General features: G+C 41.2%; 1 protein-coding gene across 1 annotated transcript; it reads right to left on the bottom strand.

Moving 5' to 3' along the window:
• Positions 1 to 7,862: 7,862 nt before the first annotated feature.
• LOC131138240 (insulin receptor substrate 1-B) lies at positions 7,863 to 19,373 on the bottom strand. Its single transcript, XM_058087011.2, has 3 exons — positions 18,737 to 19,373; positions 12,886 to 15,888; positions 7,863 to 8,727 (listed from the first exon to the last, which is right to left on the bottom strand). Exons 1-3 carry the CDS (start codon positions 19,083 to 19,085, stop codon positions 8,720 to 8,722), a joined length of 3,360 nt encoding a protein of 1,119 aa, XP_057942994.2. The 5' UTR covers positions 19,086 to 19,373; the 3' UTR covers positions 7,863 to 8,719.
• Positions 19,374 to 19,466: the final 93 nt, after the last annotated feature.

Raw genomic sequence — 19,466 nt, 5'->3', positions numbered from 1 at the left:
GTAGCAAAGTTCAACCCGTACGCTTTTTTCCGATTAAAATGTGCTAACGCAGCATTGACTGCAAAGGTTATGTTCGAGAGTTGAAAAGGCACCACAACACAAACAACGCTGAGCAATGCTCCTGGGGTCAATGTGCAGGTGTCATGTGACTAAAACATACTGATGGTGCAGATGGATGCCTTTTTTAATGCTGTGTACACAACATATCTGTCTAGTATACTTGAACCTTAGGAGGTGTGTTGCTGGTGATGTTGATGCTATGTTTTGGTAAATGTTGCACTGATCTGTTTTATATCAAGTTACCATATGGCTACTTTATATGAGCAATAAAAAGTGAGTTACGCTCATAATGTTGCTATTGCAATTCTGTTAAGACTCAGAATATGTTTGTAATAATCCATATTATTTTCATCAAATATAATAAATATGAGTTAAAAAGTGTCTGCTGATCATTAAGGGCTGTTGGTACCTGTACGGAACTAAAGAGTGAATGTCTTCGAACATGCAACATGCAGTAAAATTCCCAATGTACAATCTTGCCAAAATACCATCTGTTGTACCAGTGGAATCTGGGCTTAAAAACATAACGTCTGGCTAATTCCTTCAAAAAGTCCGATCAGTGATGGCTTACCACAGTCTGGAATCTCTGTAGAATGTATGAAATGTTTCAACATTGACTTTGGACACAAAAAGTAGTCAATAAAAACACACAGATCACCTTTTGTATCACCTTGCCTTTTTATATATACTGTGTAAAAAACATTGACTTGGTTGTCTACATCACAGACAAGAATCATCAATATTCTGTTTGGAACATGAATAGAATGAACCCCCACGCATTACTTCTTGCCCCCCCCCAACAAGCCCCCTCCTCTGTACACATTGTATTTTACATAGCTCATGTTCAGTCTTTGTACAGTTTACATTATTATCAAAGTATCAACACCTTTAAAATACATAGAATGCTCTTTCAATTGTAATTAGAGACGCTGTCTTGATTGTGCGTACAGTAACACATGTCTGCTCCCTCACTTCCGTTCCATAGCTTTAATCGATATCTTTTTTTGCCCCAATGTGACGATATCCTGTCGTGGTCTCAGACTGAGAGGGGTTTAACTACCAACTGTTTCGTCTGCAAGATCTTGAGATTATGAGGTACGGTCAGAGAGGCTCTTTAATCCCTAATTAGGAGAGTTCCACTGATGGAATAACAACAAGATTATAAAGGAGCACTTCAACCCAGTCGGTAGTTGAATTACAAGAGTTTGGCAGAATGAACCACAAACTGTTGGCAGTGCTGGGCTATGCTGATTTAGAATAGTCATTCTCTTGAATTGCGGTGTTTTTCAAAAAAGAGCTTTGCCATGGTGGGTACCATCATTTTGGACATGTAACGCTGAAGGAATATATACTCAACAAAAATAAAAATGCAACACGTTTGTTTTTTTTACTCAAAGATCTAAAATTAATTCTAGATAAACAATAGAACAATTTCTCGCAAACATTGTTCACAAATCTGAGTGAGCACTTCTGCTTTGCTGAGATAATCCATCCCACCATACTGGTGTGCCACATCAAGATACATCAGACACCATGATTAGTGGTCACGTGTACCTTAGACTGTCCACAATAATAGGCCACCCTGAAATGTGCATTTGTTTACTTTATTGAGGGTCTGGGGACTCAGAACCAGTAAGTACAGTAAAGTCTCGTTATATCGATATTCTCGGGAGTCTGGAAAAATACCGATATAACCGGACTATCCATATATCCGATCCTGCGCCGAACTGCATTAAAAGTGGGATAAAAAGATATCTGAATACAACACAATTAAATACATGTATTTGTACGCTTGTGTCTTCGTTGGAATAGGTGTGTATGCTATGTCAGTTGGTTCTTCTGTTGCAGGCATGTGTTTGGCCAGCTATGTGGGACGGGTTGAGCATGACATGTGAACCAGGAAGTGCGGGAATCGGTGTCTGTGCTGTGCTCTGGTGGTGGAAGTGTGAAAAATAAAGTTGACTGGAAGCAGCCGTTCGCCGTGTTCTTTTTTGGTATTGAAATCCTTAAGCAAAGATTGATTTAAGCTGCTTTTGTATCGATATAAGCAGACCAAATTGGCTGGCGGGAGATGAAAAGGGTATCGTAGTAACCGGATTATCATAATAACCGAGTATCGTACTAACGGAACTAATTATATCATAAAAGACTAGAAATTTGCCGGGAAATGAAAATAGTATCGTAATAAGTAGTAATTCGTTATAACCGATATCGATATAACGAGACTTTACTGTATCTGGTGTGACCACCATTTACCTCATGCAGTACAACACATAGAGTTTCTCAGATTGTCACTTGTGGCCTGTGGAACGTTAGTCCACTCCTCTTAAATGGTCGTGCAAAGTTGCCGGATATCAGCGGAAACTGGTACACACACCGACATGTCAGGTGAGTATGCTTTCCGAGAATTGTGTACAGATCCTTGCAACATGGGGCCGTGCATTATCTTGCTGAAACATGAGATGATGTTCATGGATGTATGGCACAACAATGGACCTCGGGATCTCATCACGGTATCTCTGTGCATTCAAAATGCCATCAATAAAATCCACCCGTGTTTTTCGTTCATCGGCTTATGGTGGAGAAATGAACATTCAATGCACGAGCAACAGATCTGTGGCATTTTGCTGTGAGACAAAACTGCACGTTTCAGAGTGGCCTTTTATTGTGGACAGTCTAAGGTACACCTGTGCACTAATCATGGTGTCTGATGAGCATCTTGATGTGGCACACCTGTGAGTGATGGGATGGATTATACCAGCAAAGCAATTTCTTTAATTTTTGAACAACAATTGAAAGAAATTGTAATATTGTTTATCTGGAATGAATTTTAAATCTTTGAGTCCATCACATGAAAATTGAAAATTGGAGCAAAAACTAAAGTGTTGCGTTTATATTTTTGTTGAGTACTTTTAAGGCCAAAATGATACATTTCTCAGCCAAATTGAAGAGTTAATCACTTTTGATATGGTTCTTTTAACTGGAAATGACGTAATTGATGTAATGTAATTCCAATATGATTCTAAATGTGACAAATACACTGAGAATGCCTTCTTTCTTTGTACCCTGTATACACACAACCAGTTTTGTCACTAAAGTTACTTCAGGTTCTCCTATGTAACCGGTCATAAAAACTATTAAAAATATTGAATTGAAAATGAAGCAAAAGCTCTCAAGTGAAAACGTTTCGACTAAAGTGAGGCTAATTTTGTTGTCTCTACGGTTCACAAATGGCGCTTGCTTGACAGACTGTGGTATTTTTTTTTTTTTTTTTGGCAATGAGTCTGACAGCAACGGAAGTGGTAGTAGAAAAGTAACACTTGGGTTGAGTGAGAGGAGCAGAGATTAGAAAGAAGGAGCACTATTCACACCATCCGAGGACTGACTCCACATCCAAATATAGAAAAACAACACACACAACCGTGTTCATAGTGTTTTAGCCCGTTTAGCTGCTCTGAAGAGTTCAAAGGACCTCCACCGGTGTTTGGGGTCAAAATACACTTGCAGGTCTAAATCAATACACACATTTCATTTGAAAGTCCTGCTTTGTTAGTAGATTTTATTTACAAGCCACTGACAGGTGTCAGGTTAAAAACAACTTGATTTAACATGTACATAATTTAGAGTCCTCATTGTAAAATGAGTGAAAATGGATTTAAGGACCCCATCTCAAGTTTTGTTGTTTTTTTTTTTTTGCTTTACTTTTTTGGGCCTACAAGATTGAGGGAATGCTTACATTGTGGCTTAACTGCTAGGCACCCCCTCCCCCATAAAATACTTTTCAGATAAACAGTAAGGCAAAATAGTTTACTGATATCAGTGTTTGTTCACTTTTGTGTATTTTGACAACCCATTTTAAGATTACCTGTGTAAAACAGCTACAATCAAAAAAGAGGCACTTTATAAAAGAGTATATAGATATCTAGGCTATAAAGTATTCATCCTTATACTGTATGTATACTGTGTATCTTGATGAATCACATTATATTGGTGTAAACCAGGGGTGGGCAAACTGCGGCCCGGGGGCCACATCCGGCCCGCCAAGTGTTTGAATACCGCACAATCTTTCCAAAGTATTTCATTTAAAGTCAACATACAACCTGGCATCATGGCCTGAGCCAACCTTTTGATGGTTTTATCAATTTCGGTTTTTGACATGGTCTGTTGTTTACAAAGTGCTCCTGAAAAAAGGGACACAAGCACATAATAACAATAATAATAATAATTATTATTATTAGATTATTATAATTATTATTAGAACTATTATGATTATTATAATTATTATATTAATGCTAATTATTATATTAATTATATATAATATTATTGTTATATTTGCATATTTTACATAATAATAATATAATAATTATTATTTTAATTTTATTGTAATTATTATAATATTTTATTATTTTAAAAATATTTAAATATAATTATAAAATAATAAATAATAATAGCAGATTGCATGACAATTTTACAGATACAATAATACCAGGTAGACTGTTACGTGTAAAATATATAGTCTGCCCCCCCCCCCCCCGTAAATTTTGTCATATCAATGCGGCCTGCGAGTCAAAAAGTTTGCCCACCCCTGGTGTAAACTGTTCTATGAATGAGGGGAAAACAAAATGCTTGCTTGTCATATCAATTTAAACGTCAAAATCAAGTCAATTCGGTCTGTACTTTTGTCATTTTATATCATCACATTTGAACTGAATCGTGTCTAACAAACAAACAATTATTATTACATGGATGCATGTTGGATTATAAGGAATACTGGCGTGGAATGGGAAACAACAAGAAGAATTCAATGTTAAATTCTCAATTGCATACACTTTGTTGTGTTGTAGCTGTGCAGAAAATATCATAACAGTTCAAACTGCAAGTCCCAACCCGACACTTTCGGATGAATTACCCAGGTCAGTGTACTCTCAGACCATTGAATCCATCGCAACTGGATTGTTCAAGACTAGTTTGAGGGTATTCTGGAGGATCCAAGTACAGTAAAGTCTCGTTATATCAATATTCTCGGGAGTCGGAAAAAATACCGATATAACCGGACTATCCATATATCCGATCCTGCGCCGAACTGCATTAAAAGTGGGCGGATCTTTGATATGGCATGTAATTTTCTCCTTGAGTTCATGGATTGCGTATCTAGCATGCTTTTGTACTACAATACATTTTGTACTACAGTAAATAAAAATAAACTTACGCTGTAGTGATTACCGGTTACCGGGACATAATTCACCCCGGAACTATCGATAGGGAAGTTGTTTCCACCCGGAGGGGTAGGCGCGAGGGACGGGTGTTTTCCGCTGTGTGTGCTGCACTCTGGTGGTGGAAGTGTGAAAAATAAAGTTGACTGGAAGCAGCCGTTCGCCGTGTTCTTTTTTGGTATTGAAATCCTTAAGCAAAGATTGATTTAAGCTGCTTTTGTATCGATATAAGCAGACCAAATTGGCTGGCGGGAGATGAAAAGGGCATCGTAGTAACCGGATTATCATAATAACCGTGTATCGTACTAACGGAGCTAATTATATCATAAAAGACTAGAAATTTGCCGGGAAATGAAAATAGTATCGTAAGAAGTAGTAATTCGTTTTAACCGATATCGATATAACGAGACTTTACTGTATTTATCAGCTAAGGAGAGTGGCACACTGTCTGTTGTTTACAAAGTGTTCCTGAAAAAAGGGACACAAGCACATAATAATAATAATAATTATTATCATTATTAGATTATTATAATTATAATAATTATTAGAACTATTATGATTATTATAATTATTATATTAATGCAATTATTATATTAATTATATATAATATTATTGTTATATTTGCATATTTTACATAATAATAATATAATAATTATTATTTTAATTTTATTGTAATTATTATAATATTTTATTATTTTTAAAATATTTAAATATAAATATAAAATAATAAATAATAATAGCAGATTGCATGACAATTTTACAGATAGAGTAATACCAGGTGGACTGTTACGTGTAAAATATATACTAGTCTGCCCCCCCCCCCCGTAAATTTTGTCATATCAATGCGGCCCGCGAGTCAAAAAGTTTGCCCACCCCTGATATAGACTAATATAGACTAGCATTGGGAGAGTTTTGTTTTGTTTTTTTACTTCCAGGACTTATTACAGCTAATATAACATTAAAGACCACTGTTGATGTACAGTGAAGAAAATAAGTATTTGAACACCCTGCTATTTTGCTATTTCTCCCACTTAGAAATCATGGAGGGGTCTGAAATTTTCATCGTAGGTGCATGTCCACTGTGAGAGAGATAAACTAAAAAGAAAAATCCAGAAATCACAATGCATGATTTTTTAACAATTTATTTGTGTGATACAGCTGCAAATAAGTATTTGAACACCTGAGAAAATGAATGTTAATATTTGGTACAGTAGCCTTTGTTTGCTATTACAGAGGTCAAACGTTTCCTGTAGTTTTTCACCAGGTTTGCACACACTGCAGGAGGGATCTTGGCCCACTCCTCCACACAGATCTTCTCTAGATCAGTCAGGTTTCTGGGCTGTCGCTGAGAAACACGGAGTTTGAGCTCCCTCCAAAGATTTTCGATTGGGTTCAGGTCTGGAGACTGGCTGGGCCATGCTAGAACCTTGATATGCTTCTTACGGAGCCACTCCTTGGTTTTCCTGGCTGTGTGCTTCGGGTCGTTGTCGTGTTGGAAGACCCAGCCACGACCCATCTTCAATGCTCTGACAGAGGGAAGGAGGTTGTTCCCCAAAATCTCACAATACACGGCCCCAGTCATCCTCTCTTTAATGCAGTGCACTCGTCCTGTCCCATGTGCAGAAAAACACCCCCAAAGCATGATGCTACCACCCCCATGCTTCACAGTAGGGATGGTGTTCTTCGGATTGTACTCTTCATTCTTCTTCCTCCAAACACGCTTATTGGAATTATGACCAAAAAGTTCTATTTTGGTCTCATCTGACCATAAAACTTTCTCCCATGACTCCTCTGTATCATCCAAATGGTCATATGCAAACTTAAGACGGGCCTTGACATGTGCTGGTTTAAGCAGGGGAACCTTTCGTGCCATGCATGATTTCACATCATGACGTCTTAGTGTATTACCTACAGTAACCTTGGAAACGGTGGTCCCAGCTCTTTTCAGGTCATTGACCAAGTCCTGTCGTGTAGTTCTGGGCTGATTCCTCACCTTTCTTAGAATCATTGAGACCCCACGAGGTGATATCTTGCATGGGGCTCCACTCCGATTGAGATTGACCGTCATGTTTAGCTTCTTCCATTTTCTAATGATAGCTCCAACAGTGGACCTTTTTTCACCAAGCTGCTTGGTAATTGCTCCGTAGCCCTTTCCAGCCTTGTGGAGGTGTACAATTTTGTCTCTGGTGTCTTTGGACAGCTCTTTGGTCTTCGCCATGTTACAAGTTAAAGTCTTACTGATTGTATGGGGTGGACAGGTGTCTTTATGCAGCTAACGACCTCAAACAGGTGCATCTGATTCAGGATGATACATGGAGTGCAGGTGGACTTCTAATGGGCAGACTAACAGGTCTTTCAGGGTCAGAATTCTAGATGATACACAGGTGTTCAAATACTTATTTGCAGCTGTATCACACAAATAAATTGTTAAAAAATCATGCATTGTGATTTCTGGATTTTTCTTTTTAGTTTATCTCTCTCACAGTGGACATGCACCTACGATGAAAATTTCAGACCCCTCCATGATTTCTAAGTGGGAGAAATAGCAAAATAGCAGGGTGTTCAAATACTTATTTTCTTCACTGTATACATGTAATTGTGTCTTATAATGTGTCTTATCGTTCATTTAGTCATTTTTATGCCGGGCCAGAAATGCACTAATAATAGGCCATGAAAGAGCAATGATTTATTAATTAATTATATTTTTTGAAAGACTGTGATAGCGTGAAGCCGTGATATTCAAAGGGACGACCGTGCACGGCTTTTTAAAATTTACCAGACACATTTTCCTCAAAATCGCATCGGAAAGGAAATCAGTGGTATCACACACGGATATTACCGCTCTCCAAAAAGGAAGTTATTGTCTTTGACATCCTGAATTGTCCGGTCCAGTTGTGATCAATGCAATGTTTTGAGAAAACCCCACGAAGCAGCATCACGGAAAGTGTATGTATTCTGTATCACAGCACTGACAAAATGTATGATTGTGTGAAGCTCTCATTCCTTCTGGTGAACCTTTTTGATCATGAACTGGGAATATGGACAAAGGATGATGCTGGCTAAGGTGAGTCGTCACTTTTCATTACATTTGCTTAGCTGCCAATCCTGATGGTGTCAATTTGGGAGGACATATGTCACAAATGAAACCAAAGCACGACACTTCACTGACTTTATGGCTTTACTTGATTGTCAGATGGTTGTCCTTTCCGGTTAGCTGATCGGATGTGAGTTTGAGTCAAAGCGAGGCAGAAAACAGGCTCTTCCTTACCGTGCGTCCGTGCGTGTGTGTGTTTGTATTTGGCACATGTTTGGTTGAGAGAAAATGGCAGACGGGATGAGGATGAGGTTTTCCAGAGTTCCAGTGTTGGTGACTCGGTGTAAGGTTGTGTTGTGGCAACAGTTGGGCTGCTGAGTGTGGAGCCGTCCATCCCAGATTTGAGCATGAATCAACAATCTGGAGGAAAACACAAACAGGAATTAACATGGAGACAACACCCTCACTTGTTTTATCCCCAAATACCGTTTTACAACACCCCGGTTTTCATTTTTGTGCCAACATTTTGCCTCGGTTCTCATATGAAGAGCTTGCAACCAAAAGGCGCTAAATCCATTTTGACTGATTTTGAGAAAATCAATGATTTTTAATTACGCACATATCAATCTATTTGGTCATCAAGTCTATATTGCAAATGAAAGAGCTATCAATATAGGTCATAAAAATGCATGCTATAAAAATCCTGCACACACCATGTATTTTATATATTTTTTTTAATGAATTTTTTTTTCGGATTTAGCGCCTTTTGGCTGAAATGACGGATTTAGCGCCTTTTGGCTGAAATAAATTTGAAGTCACCTTTAACTTCTTCAATGGCGTTGTTGTAAAAGAATGTAAGGTGCTTTAATGTGCTATGCTAATAAAATAATTACAACACAGAAGCCATTCTCAACATACAATACACCCCCCCACCCACACATACACACACACATGCACTCGTTCACCTTCACACATTACAGAAACAAAATGTTATAACCTACCACTAGTACACTGTTACTGATAAAATTGTGTTAAGATATTATAGCACACATTAACATCATCCACATTCCATGATGATCAGCTTTAACACAACTCAACATACCCAATTATACAAGACTCTGATTGGTCAGATTATCAATAGATGGGAAACTTGGGCTAATCAGAATAAAGAATAAAGAAAGGGATTTAGCGCCTTTTGGTTGAAATCTGAAATGGAAATAGCGCCTTTTGGTTGAAAGCATAAATTTCATATCACTTTTTTTTTATATTTTTAAAAATGATTTCAAAACCAAAATATGTGATTTGGATACACATGACAGAGGTCTATTAAACTCATGAAAAACATGCAACTTAGTGAAAATTGGATTTAGCGCCTTTTGGTCGCAAGCACTTCATATACTGTCTCGAATATTGACAAATTGATGATTAATCCATGATCCAATTAACTGATTATTCATTTTTTTTACTGAAAAATATAAATATTTAAATATTTACATTTGTAACACACCTTTTCTGATGTGTTACCGCCCAAACCACTGACTGTTTCTGTTTGGTTGGTCCGTCGAGGGCCAAACCGATTACTCGATTAATCAAAACAACATGCTTCAGATTAATCGACTAGGAAAATAATGGTTAGTTGAAGCCCTAGATGTGTAATTAATACACTGCTCTGTGTTCTTAACGTGTCTTTATTACAAAATACGCCTGGAAGTCATTTTTTCCAGCTCCTTCGCCGGTCTATGATGTCATCAACAGTTGACGCTGAAGTACTTTGCTACCTAACAGCAGAGATTTATAGTGTAACGACTATTGAGGACGGATACATCATACATCACCATGGGGTCAAAGAACTTTGATAAGGGAGGTGAGAAACACTAATGATAAAAATGTTAAATGTTATAATGTTAAATTTATGTCTTTTTGTGTCTTTTTTTAAACATTTGACATTGTTTTCTGCATGTAAAACTACAATTGTTGTGTATTAAAAGTGTTTTGGGTGTCTGGACCCTTTTACATTCATGCCACATCCAATAATAATGTAGTCATGGAATGTATTTTCTTTTAAAACATTTAATCAATGTACTGGAGACATCACATGATGAATGCTATCTTTTAAAGTGACATTTACTGATACTAAAACAGTTGTTCATATGTCAATATTATGCAATCGCATCACGAGTCCTCCGTGCCACGTAGAAAACATCTGAGCTTTGCAATAATCAGCCTGCAATGGCCGTGAATGCGTCCCATAGTGATCCACTGAGACCAAACGAGCCTCTCTTTATTAAAGCTCATAAAGCATTAGTTTGTACCTCTGGGGACACTTATGGATAAAAGTGCTCATACATCAACTTGACTCGGGCTCCATAAGAGGCAAATGATCAGCTATGATTCACCAATGCATGCATCCATCATTACAGTCTTAAAGACGCAAAAACATGTCGACTGAAGGTTGTTTGGCTAATTTCCATTCAGGCCGTGATGTAATCACACCCGAGAAAAGGTGACATTCTTATTGATGTATAACAAGGATGTAAAATAAAAGTCAGACTGTGTTGGTCAGGTCAACCAACATGACATACAGGACATAAAATATTAATAAATATATATAGTCAGATTATATATAATAAATGTACTATGTGTCAGTAGCAGCATTATGGTCTTGATAATTGGATGTAAAATATATGCAATGAATTATTGTGTATGCAATGTTTTATGCATACAGATGAAACAATGAAGACTAACAAAGGAGATGCAGCACATAACACCGTACTAGCTCCATGGGAACATGTATAGGAGCTATTGACTGAATATTACAAGAGCTTTACTCTATGCATGTTAAATGCACAAACATGACATTCCCAGTTGCAACAAGTAGGCAATTATTATGATCAGACATGCATTAGATGAATCAATTATGGAAATTCTGAATAAATTAGATGCAGGAACGGTGTGCGCTCCTAATTCATATTTTAGAGTTGCTTGTTGTTTATAGGGGGCAGGGTCTAGGTGACGTTATCATTTAATTTGCATAATTGGCCATGACACACGTGCATAAAAGGCTAAAAAAAACATATACATACATTAGATTTAAAGACAAATTTTTGCATTATTATTATTATTTCTCTGGGTGATATATCGATATTTTTTTAGAATTTTTTAATATTATTTTCTGGGTGATATATTGATATTTTATATATATATAAAATTTATTTATTTTTTATTATTATTTCTCTGGGTGAAAAAGTGATATTTTTTTAAATCTCCCAGAGAAATAATAATAATGCAAACATTTGTCTTTAAATCTATTGTATGTATACATTCTTTTAGCCTTTTATGCGCATGCGTCATGGCCAATTATGCAAATTAAATGATAACGTCATTTATTAGTAGCAGGAGCAGCAGGATCGGGATAGCGGAAGTGAACAGCAAAAAAGACTGTATAAAGGTTGCTGGATAAAGATGGTATCAACCATGTTTACCATCTGTCGTCATGGGGAACGTGAGATGGAAGCACTAGCTGAAGATTGAACGGAATATTTCACTTTTTTCTATATTTATTTAGGGATAATACACTATTTTATTTCAGAGGATATTGTTATCTAAGACTTACATTTTACAAGTTTACATTTTAATAAAACTTTGTATGTGTATTTGGCTTTGACTTTTGTCTAAACTCACTTTGTTGATGAAATATTGGTATATATTAACAATATTCAACCTAAAAACATTGGTTTATGTACCCAGCAGTGTATACCAGTAATACCTCTCCAGCAGTGTAAACAAAAACTGAGAATTATTCATTCATTTTCTACCGTTTATCCTCACAAGGGTCACGGGCATGCTGGAGCCTATCCCAGGCGGGGTACACCCTGGACTGGTCGCCAGCCAATCACAGGGCACATATAGACAAACAACCATTCACACTCACATTCATACCTATGGACAATTTGGAGTCACCAATTAACCTAGCATGTTTTTGGAATGTGGGAGGAAACCGGAGTACCCGGAAAAAACCCACGCATGCACGGGGAGAACATGCAAACTCCACACAGAGATTGCCGAGGTTGGAATCGAACTCGGGATGTGAGAGCCACTCATCTCTAATATGCTACTGTACACCATCCATTACACTGTTACATGACTTTGGGCTGCGCACAGCATGATAGGAATCCTCAAGGTTGCCGTGTGAACCGGCGCGGTCGACAGCTCGCCCACACGCACGCAGTGGCGCACAAAGTACTCGGCCCGTGTTCCCGTCCGTCTATTACCGTTTATGTGAAAGACTCATTACCAGTGGCAGACACATCAATTGGCTGTGATCTCACTCGACACCCACTCGTGATAATACGAGACCTTGCAGACGACCCTCAGCATGGAGAAACAGCTCTGTATGGCACCACCCCACACAAGTCCAGACAAATCGATAGAACAGTTGACTATTCTTTTTTTTTGTTAGCAGGACGACATGAAGGCATGTCTGAAAGCAATCGATCGCATGTGAAAGACATATCTTAATCCATCCAAATAAACCAAAGAAACGTCCAAATAAACATCAAGGTTCCAAAGAGTCCTTACCTTGATCATCTTTTCTTCCCATCTGTTGTGCTCTGAGTTCCTCTGATTTATAGAAGTCAATACTGGCATACAAGTTGAGGCTGGAACCGGCGCCGCTACCCACAGCACCTGCTCCGATGTTGTAGGCGGTAGAGGAACGCTCCCCTCCAGCTTGAGGGCTCTCCTTAATGGCCAAGTCAAGGTCAATATAGTTAAGGCCTTGTTCGGAGGCTTGAGGAGGCGGCGTGGCAGACAAACTCGCCACCTGACCGCTTTCCCACAGAGAGCAGTCCAAAGCATGGCGGTGGCCCGCCGCCTGGGCACCTTCTGGGAATAGGGTGGTAGTCGTGGGTGGGTGGCTCGTTACAGATGGAGGAGCATTAAAGGTTTCTGAGCGATGTCCGCGTCGACCCTGGTTTTCAGATCGGAGTCTGCTGCGTTGTTCGGGAGACTGGAAGGATTTGACTGGAGAAAAGCCTGACCCTGCGTCCTCCTCCATGGACACAGGCGGACCCGAGTGGGTGTCAGGTCTCGCTGAAATGCTAGGATCTTTGTTGTCTGTGAATAAATTATGGGTGTCTGGTGCCGTCTTTGTTTTTGTTCGATGTACAGTGTTTCCCTCAGCTGCCAGAGGAGACGATGTGCCATGTTCAAGTCGGCCTTTGGGGGGTACAGACGACGGGGCCTGGGAGGGGCTGAACGTTGACCTCAGGGGTGTTGAGGACTTTCCTACATCCATGCTCACGTACTCGGCAGAGGTGGACAATGGTGCAGAGAAGCTGCGAGGAAGGTTAGCAACATTGTTGGGGTCAGTGAGGGGCTGGTTCAAAGGGCGGAGGGTTCCGTGAATGACAGGCTGCGCTTTTTCGGGTCCCGCATGTCTTCCATTATCAAACTTATTCTCTCCCTTGAACACAATACTCACGTACTCACCAACGTTCTGCGTTGCCATGGGGGGCATATTCTCTTTGACCCTGGGGAGGGTGTTTGCTTTAGTGATGTCTGAAGACACACTGAGGGGGCGGCCTCTCCTTTGTTGCTTTGGGCTCTTACAGCTCGATCCACGTTTTTGTAGGTGGCCATCTTTGGTGCATGTTCCTGCACTTTTGTACAAACTTAAGCCTTTCCCTGCTGATATGGTCTTGTCCTCCAGGCTTTCACTGCTGGCCGAGCTCGAGGAGAAAGAAGAGGAAGACATGGAGAGCTGGAAGCCTCCACCGGGCCCCACTCCTGTTTTGTTTCTCTTGCTGAACCCTGCTGCACTACTTCTTCCAGCGCTATCACTGCTGTCCTTTTTTTCCTCGCCTTTGTTTAAATCCTCCTCAAAGCGACTATAGAGGGTATGCTGATAAGCTCGGGGCAGGGAGAAGTAGGAATTGAACATTTTTGGTTGTAGCTGGTGCTGCTCAGGATGGGAGGGTGGTGTGCTACAAGCAGAGCGGCTACTGATGGGAGAGACGTTCATGTAGTCGCTTGCGACCCGGCTCTCCATGCAGCCCCTGTTATCCCACATACCGAGTCCGTGCAACTCTGTGGAGACGCTGCTATTGGGAGACATGACCATGTAGCCCTCTGTGCTGGGCTGCCGCATGTGCTGAGGCGGGGACACGCTGTTTTTGGGCGTCATGGCCATGTACTCGTCGTCTGCGGCAGGCGAAGTGACTCCAGGCAGCATTGACATGTAGCCGCTATCCACGGTAGCTCCAGCTTCCGCTTCCCTCCTTTTTTCAAACTGCTTTCTGTTCTCTCCCGCTGCATCTCGTCGTCCACGCCCCAACGCCAAGCCGCCGGAACCTTCTCTGTTAGCGCACTGTGACATGATGGCATATTCCTCATCGTCCTCGTCGTCGTCTTTCCGATGCGGAACTAGTCGTTCATGGGCGGCCAAAGGCAGGGAAGCCCTTTTACTTAGTAGTCTTCGTTCTGCCTCAGAATCCCGACTGGATGAGCGTCGAAGAATCCGTCTGCCTTTAGAGCGATGATGGGAACCGAGAAGACCCTCTCGCTGACCCATGACTATGTAGCTAGACGGGCCCTCCCCGTGCACATGATGGGCAGCCATACTAGGCATGAGCAAGGAGTGCTCACCAGGACTGGAGCCATATTCATCCGAGGAACCGTAGTCACTTGGGGAACCCGAAACAGAAACTCTCTGAGTTACACGAGGGTAGGAGCACACCGTCATTCCTCCCACCGCCGCCCCCACTAAGCCACACTCGGAACCGTGACCAGAGCTGGAGGAGAGGCTTGGAGCTGGAGAGGGAGCTGGGTTAGGTGTGTAACGTGCAAGACTGAGGGTAATCTTAGCAGGGGTGGGAGCCCTGGTGGGTTTGGGTCTGAGGGTTGGAGTAGTTGAGCACGATCCATTAAGACTCGGGCTAGAACTGGCCCATGTTGATCTGGTACTTGCGCCGCTCTCCTCCGACCTTGCCCCGATGCTGGCCGTTCGCGCTCGTGGGAAGCCATGACGCGATGTCGGCGAGGTGCTGGTGCTGCTGCCTGGCGTCTCCGTACGGGCTCGCCTGGTGAAGCCCACCTGACTCGGTGGAAGATTCGGATGATGTCGGCGGCTGGGAACACTGATGGGGTTTGACACGGTGCCTCCTCCACATGACGTACCCACAGACTGAGACTTACTGCGCTGACGGAACTCCTCACTGAGCGCTTTCATGGCCTCCAGCAAGGTCTCGTGCATGTTCTGAGCTACCACGGAGTCATCCACCTGCATCCAGAACTCTCCTGGCCCGGTTATGGCTGAGCGACCCACCTCGATGAAGAAAAAGTTCTCCGAATGACCGCACCTGCGAACATTCATCAGCTGCAGCACCACAGCAGCCACATCAGAGTTGAGCTTGACAAAGTTGACAGTCTTGTCAGTCAGGCACAGACGGTAGATGCCCACTAAGTTCCTTGCGTGTCCAAGACCTTTCGGCCAAACTTTGACCTGCCACACTTCTTTGAAAGTTGGAATGGGCGACGGGGAGCTACACTCTCCACTGCTGCCGTAGTCTTCAGGTGTTTTACCTGTGAGTGAAAGAACAGGAAATGGATGAAAACGAGGAACTGAAATCCTGGCAAATTGTCCAGGCAATCCATTTATATCCATCAAGATACAATCTATACAGCGGGAATTATTGGATTCCGGAATAACCATGTTTTCTAAGCTAAAGCTAATATAAGTAGGTTACTAAGAGTCCATAAGAAGTAGTACCTTTAGTAAAATACTGCCTTTACACCCTGACATTCAATTTCCTCGATTGGCTATAGGAAAAATAAGTTACTTACTTTGTAAATAGTATTTTTATTGGGATTGGAAGATATTCCTTTGTTACCCGGAGAAGTTAGTATATGGCCTTTGTTGTTGTACATTTACAGTAGCTCAACCTCTTAATGCTGATGTCACGTCAAGAATTGTGTAACAGGCTCATTTAGCCTCAAATACTTTAGGACAGAAGTGTCCAAAGTGCAGCTTGGCTTGTTTGTTTATTGGGCTGCAGCACATTTCAACAACAACAACAACAACAAAACAGCAAGAAAAATAGAATGTAAAGGAAACAAATAATTGTTTATAATAAAGTTGACTAATAAGCACAGTAAAGTCTCGTTATATCGATATCGGTTATATCGAAGTACTGCTTATTACGATACTATTTGCATTTCCCGGCAAATTTCTAGTCTTTTATGATATAATTAGTTCCGTTAGTATGATACCCGGTTATTATGATAATCCGGTTACTACGATGCCCTTTTCATCTCCCGCCAGCCAATTTGGTCTGCTTATATCGATACAAAAGCAGCTTATTATTCTTCACACTTCCACCAAGTGCGAAAAATAAAGTTGACTGGAAGCAGCCGTTCGCCGTGTTCTTTTTTGGTATTGAAATCCTTAAGCAAAGTTTGATTTAATGCTCGAGTGCATGTCGAGTGTATTATTGCCCACTTTTAATGCAGTTCGGCGCAGGATCGGATATATCGACAGTCCGGTTATATCGATATTTTTTCCGACTCCTGACAATATCGATATAACGAGACTTTACTGTACTCTATTAACTATTAGCAACAAGTTTTGTTGTTTCCAACGCACTGTAGGATGAACGGGTAGGCAAATCAAACGCTCTTATTAATAATTTACAATAAAATGTAATAATTTTCGCTCATTAACCAGACTTCTTCCTCATAGTAAGCCTGTCTCTCTCTTTTGGAACGCCCTTTCCATGTCCAAGACGGTTTTCTATTTTGTTTATCATCGTATCATTGAATTCTTTTATGAAATGTTCTCGCTACTGTACTTTATGTGACCATCATGCAAGTGTGAATGACTTGAAGTTCCAATTTACTCTAAACTCTAACTTACATCACAGGTGTAGGATGTATAGAACTTAAATATTAAGTATATTAAAATACATGTATATTAAATAAATTAAATATAAACATATTAAAATCCTCCACCCTTTACCATTTCTGTGTGGAGTTTGCACGTTCTCCCCGTGCATGCGTGGGTTTTCTCCGGGTACTCCGGTTTCCTCCCACATTCCAAAAACATACTAGGTTAATTGGCGACTCCAAATTGTCCATAGGTATGAATGTGAGTGTGAATGGTTGTTTGTCTATATGTGCCCTGTGATTGGCTGGCGACCAGTCCAGGGTGTACCCCGCCTCTTGCCCGAAGACAGCTGGGATAGGCTCCGGCACCCCTGCGATCCTCGTGAGGATAAGCGGTAGAAAATGAATGAATGAATATTAAAATCCTTAGACTTTACAGTATGCGGTGCAAAACAAGATCGAGAAAAGCATATATAATTCAATATATACATAATTATTAAATATATACAAAATATTAGAAACGCATGAATAAAGTATTTCAAATGTATTAACCAAAGATTCACTGAAATGTAATTTTAAAAAATGGAGGTAATTGCAAAGTTTTTAAAAAAATGGAGGTGATATTTAGTGTAAATAACGTAAAAACAGTGAGAACCACTGCTCTAGGAACACAGCATTACAACCACAGATTACATTTGAACTAACAGTCAGTAATAGTGTGAGTATTTCTATATTCCCCTTCACTTTAGCTCCATGAACACATCAATACAGGTGTTTTTGATGTGATGGGCCGTGCATCCATTCATCCATTCATCCATTCATCCATCCATCAGTCATCTCTCAGCATTCGAGTACAGCACAGGCAGAGCTGGGAAAGCCCATCATAGTGAGTGCACGGTTAGGGGAAAGGGAGGGGTTGTGCTGGTGCTGTTCTGGTCCCCATCAGCACCAGAACACGAAGGAAAACAACACGAAGAGAAACGACATTAAAATTGCAATCCTTATTCTTTCTAGCTTGCATGAAGAGAGCGTGGATGCTGATGCCTTCACCTCCTGCAGAAATGTAGGTTATTAGAGGCGGGCGGGCTGTGCAGAAAAACAACAACACGGGCTGGAGTGTAGTGCTCCACGATAGGCTGGAGCTATATGATGCATGCCGTGGATGGTTGCTATATGCCCACTGCGCCATGCAAAACAAGGCTGCACCTTATTCGCTGTACTAAACGCCGCTGTGTACATCGTTGCTGATATCAAGTCGTATATTTGCAATAATATTTCTCAATCCCACTATCACCGCATGATAAAAGCATCATTCACTTGGCGCCATTTCATGTTTCGAATAAAAAAACACCCCCTGATAATTTGATGCGTTCGCTTGCCCCAGCCAGAGGAGGTAAATATTAATCTGAGAAATAAAATGCATTGGAGTGAATGCAATGGCCGAGGCAGATGGAGAGCAAAACAGCCCAAGGCAGGATGGGCCCAATGCAGAGACACACAGCAAAAAGATCACAAATTATGGTGGGTTCTTCCACTTTTGCTGTCTTACAGTTGCACTGAAGGTCCAGCATGGCATGGTACCACTCGTTTTGGACCTCCTCGCTGTCTGCGGCGATGGCAAAGCTCTCGCTGCGGGTGTACAGCACGATCAGGTGCTTGTTTTTGGAGTCAGCCCTCTTGTTGATGTTGAAGCACGTCTCCAGGTTGAGGACTTTCTTGGGCACTGGAGATTTGCTGCGGAATTTCTTCTCGTTCTCGTAATACTCCAGGCGTGCAGGACCATGCTCGGAGGCCGCCCTCAGCACGAAGAAGCGCCGGTGCATTGATTTATGCTTGCGGAGATAGCCGCTTTTCTGCACGTCTTCATAATTGTGCAGCTCGGCGCTTTGGTTCTCCATGACTAGAAAGCACTAATGTCAAAAAAACAAACAAGTCCACGTGAAGTCCTCGTTAATTAATCCATCGCAACTACATGCCTTCTCCTCCTCCCAGTGCCCACACTCAAGCATGTGCGCGATGCTCAGTATGGTGAACCGAGCCGGAGCATGGTTCCGATCATCCGGCGGCTGCAGGTGGATCAGAACACCATCCACCGGCCCGGTCCGGCTCCGTTTCAAGTCCAAATACGGTGCACCTCAGCCGCTTCAGCGACGTCTCCTCCGCCTGTCTGACTGAGGGCGCACACAGTCTGCAGCCCCAGCAGGCAAGTTTGGTGGGTTCAAATAGAGCATCCGTTGAAGGATTTCCACAATAAAAGCATCAGGCGCTCACGTGCACGT

The sequence above is a fragment of the Doryrhamphus excisus genome, linkage group LG21, assembly GCF_037039965.1.
Source record: "Doryrhamphus excisus strain RoL-2023G ecotype Guam linkage group LG21, RoL_Dexc_Guam_v1.1, whole genome shotgun sequence".
Lineage (NCBI taxonomy): Eukaryota > Metazoa > Chordata > Actinopteri > Syngnathiformes > Syngnathidae > Doryrhamphus > Doryrhamphus excisus.
This window is presented reverse-complemented; position numbering and strand designations above follow the sequence as displayed.

Bases quoted from the DNA above. Each gene is read 5' to 3' on its own strand.
- LOC131138240 (XM_058087011.2), bottom strand. From the start codon at position 19,085: ATGGAGAACCAAAGCGCCGAGCTGCACAATTATGAAGACGTGCAGAAA. The intron at 15,889-18,736 runs GTAAGACAGCAA...TTTCACTCACAG, and splicing joins GCTGGACCTTCAGTGCAACT to GTAAAACACCTGAAGACTAC.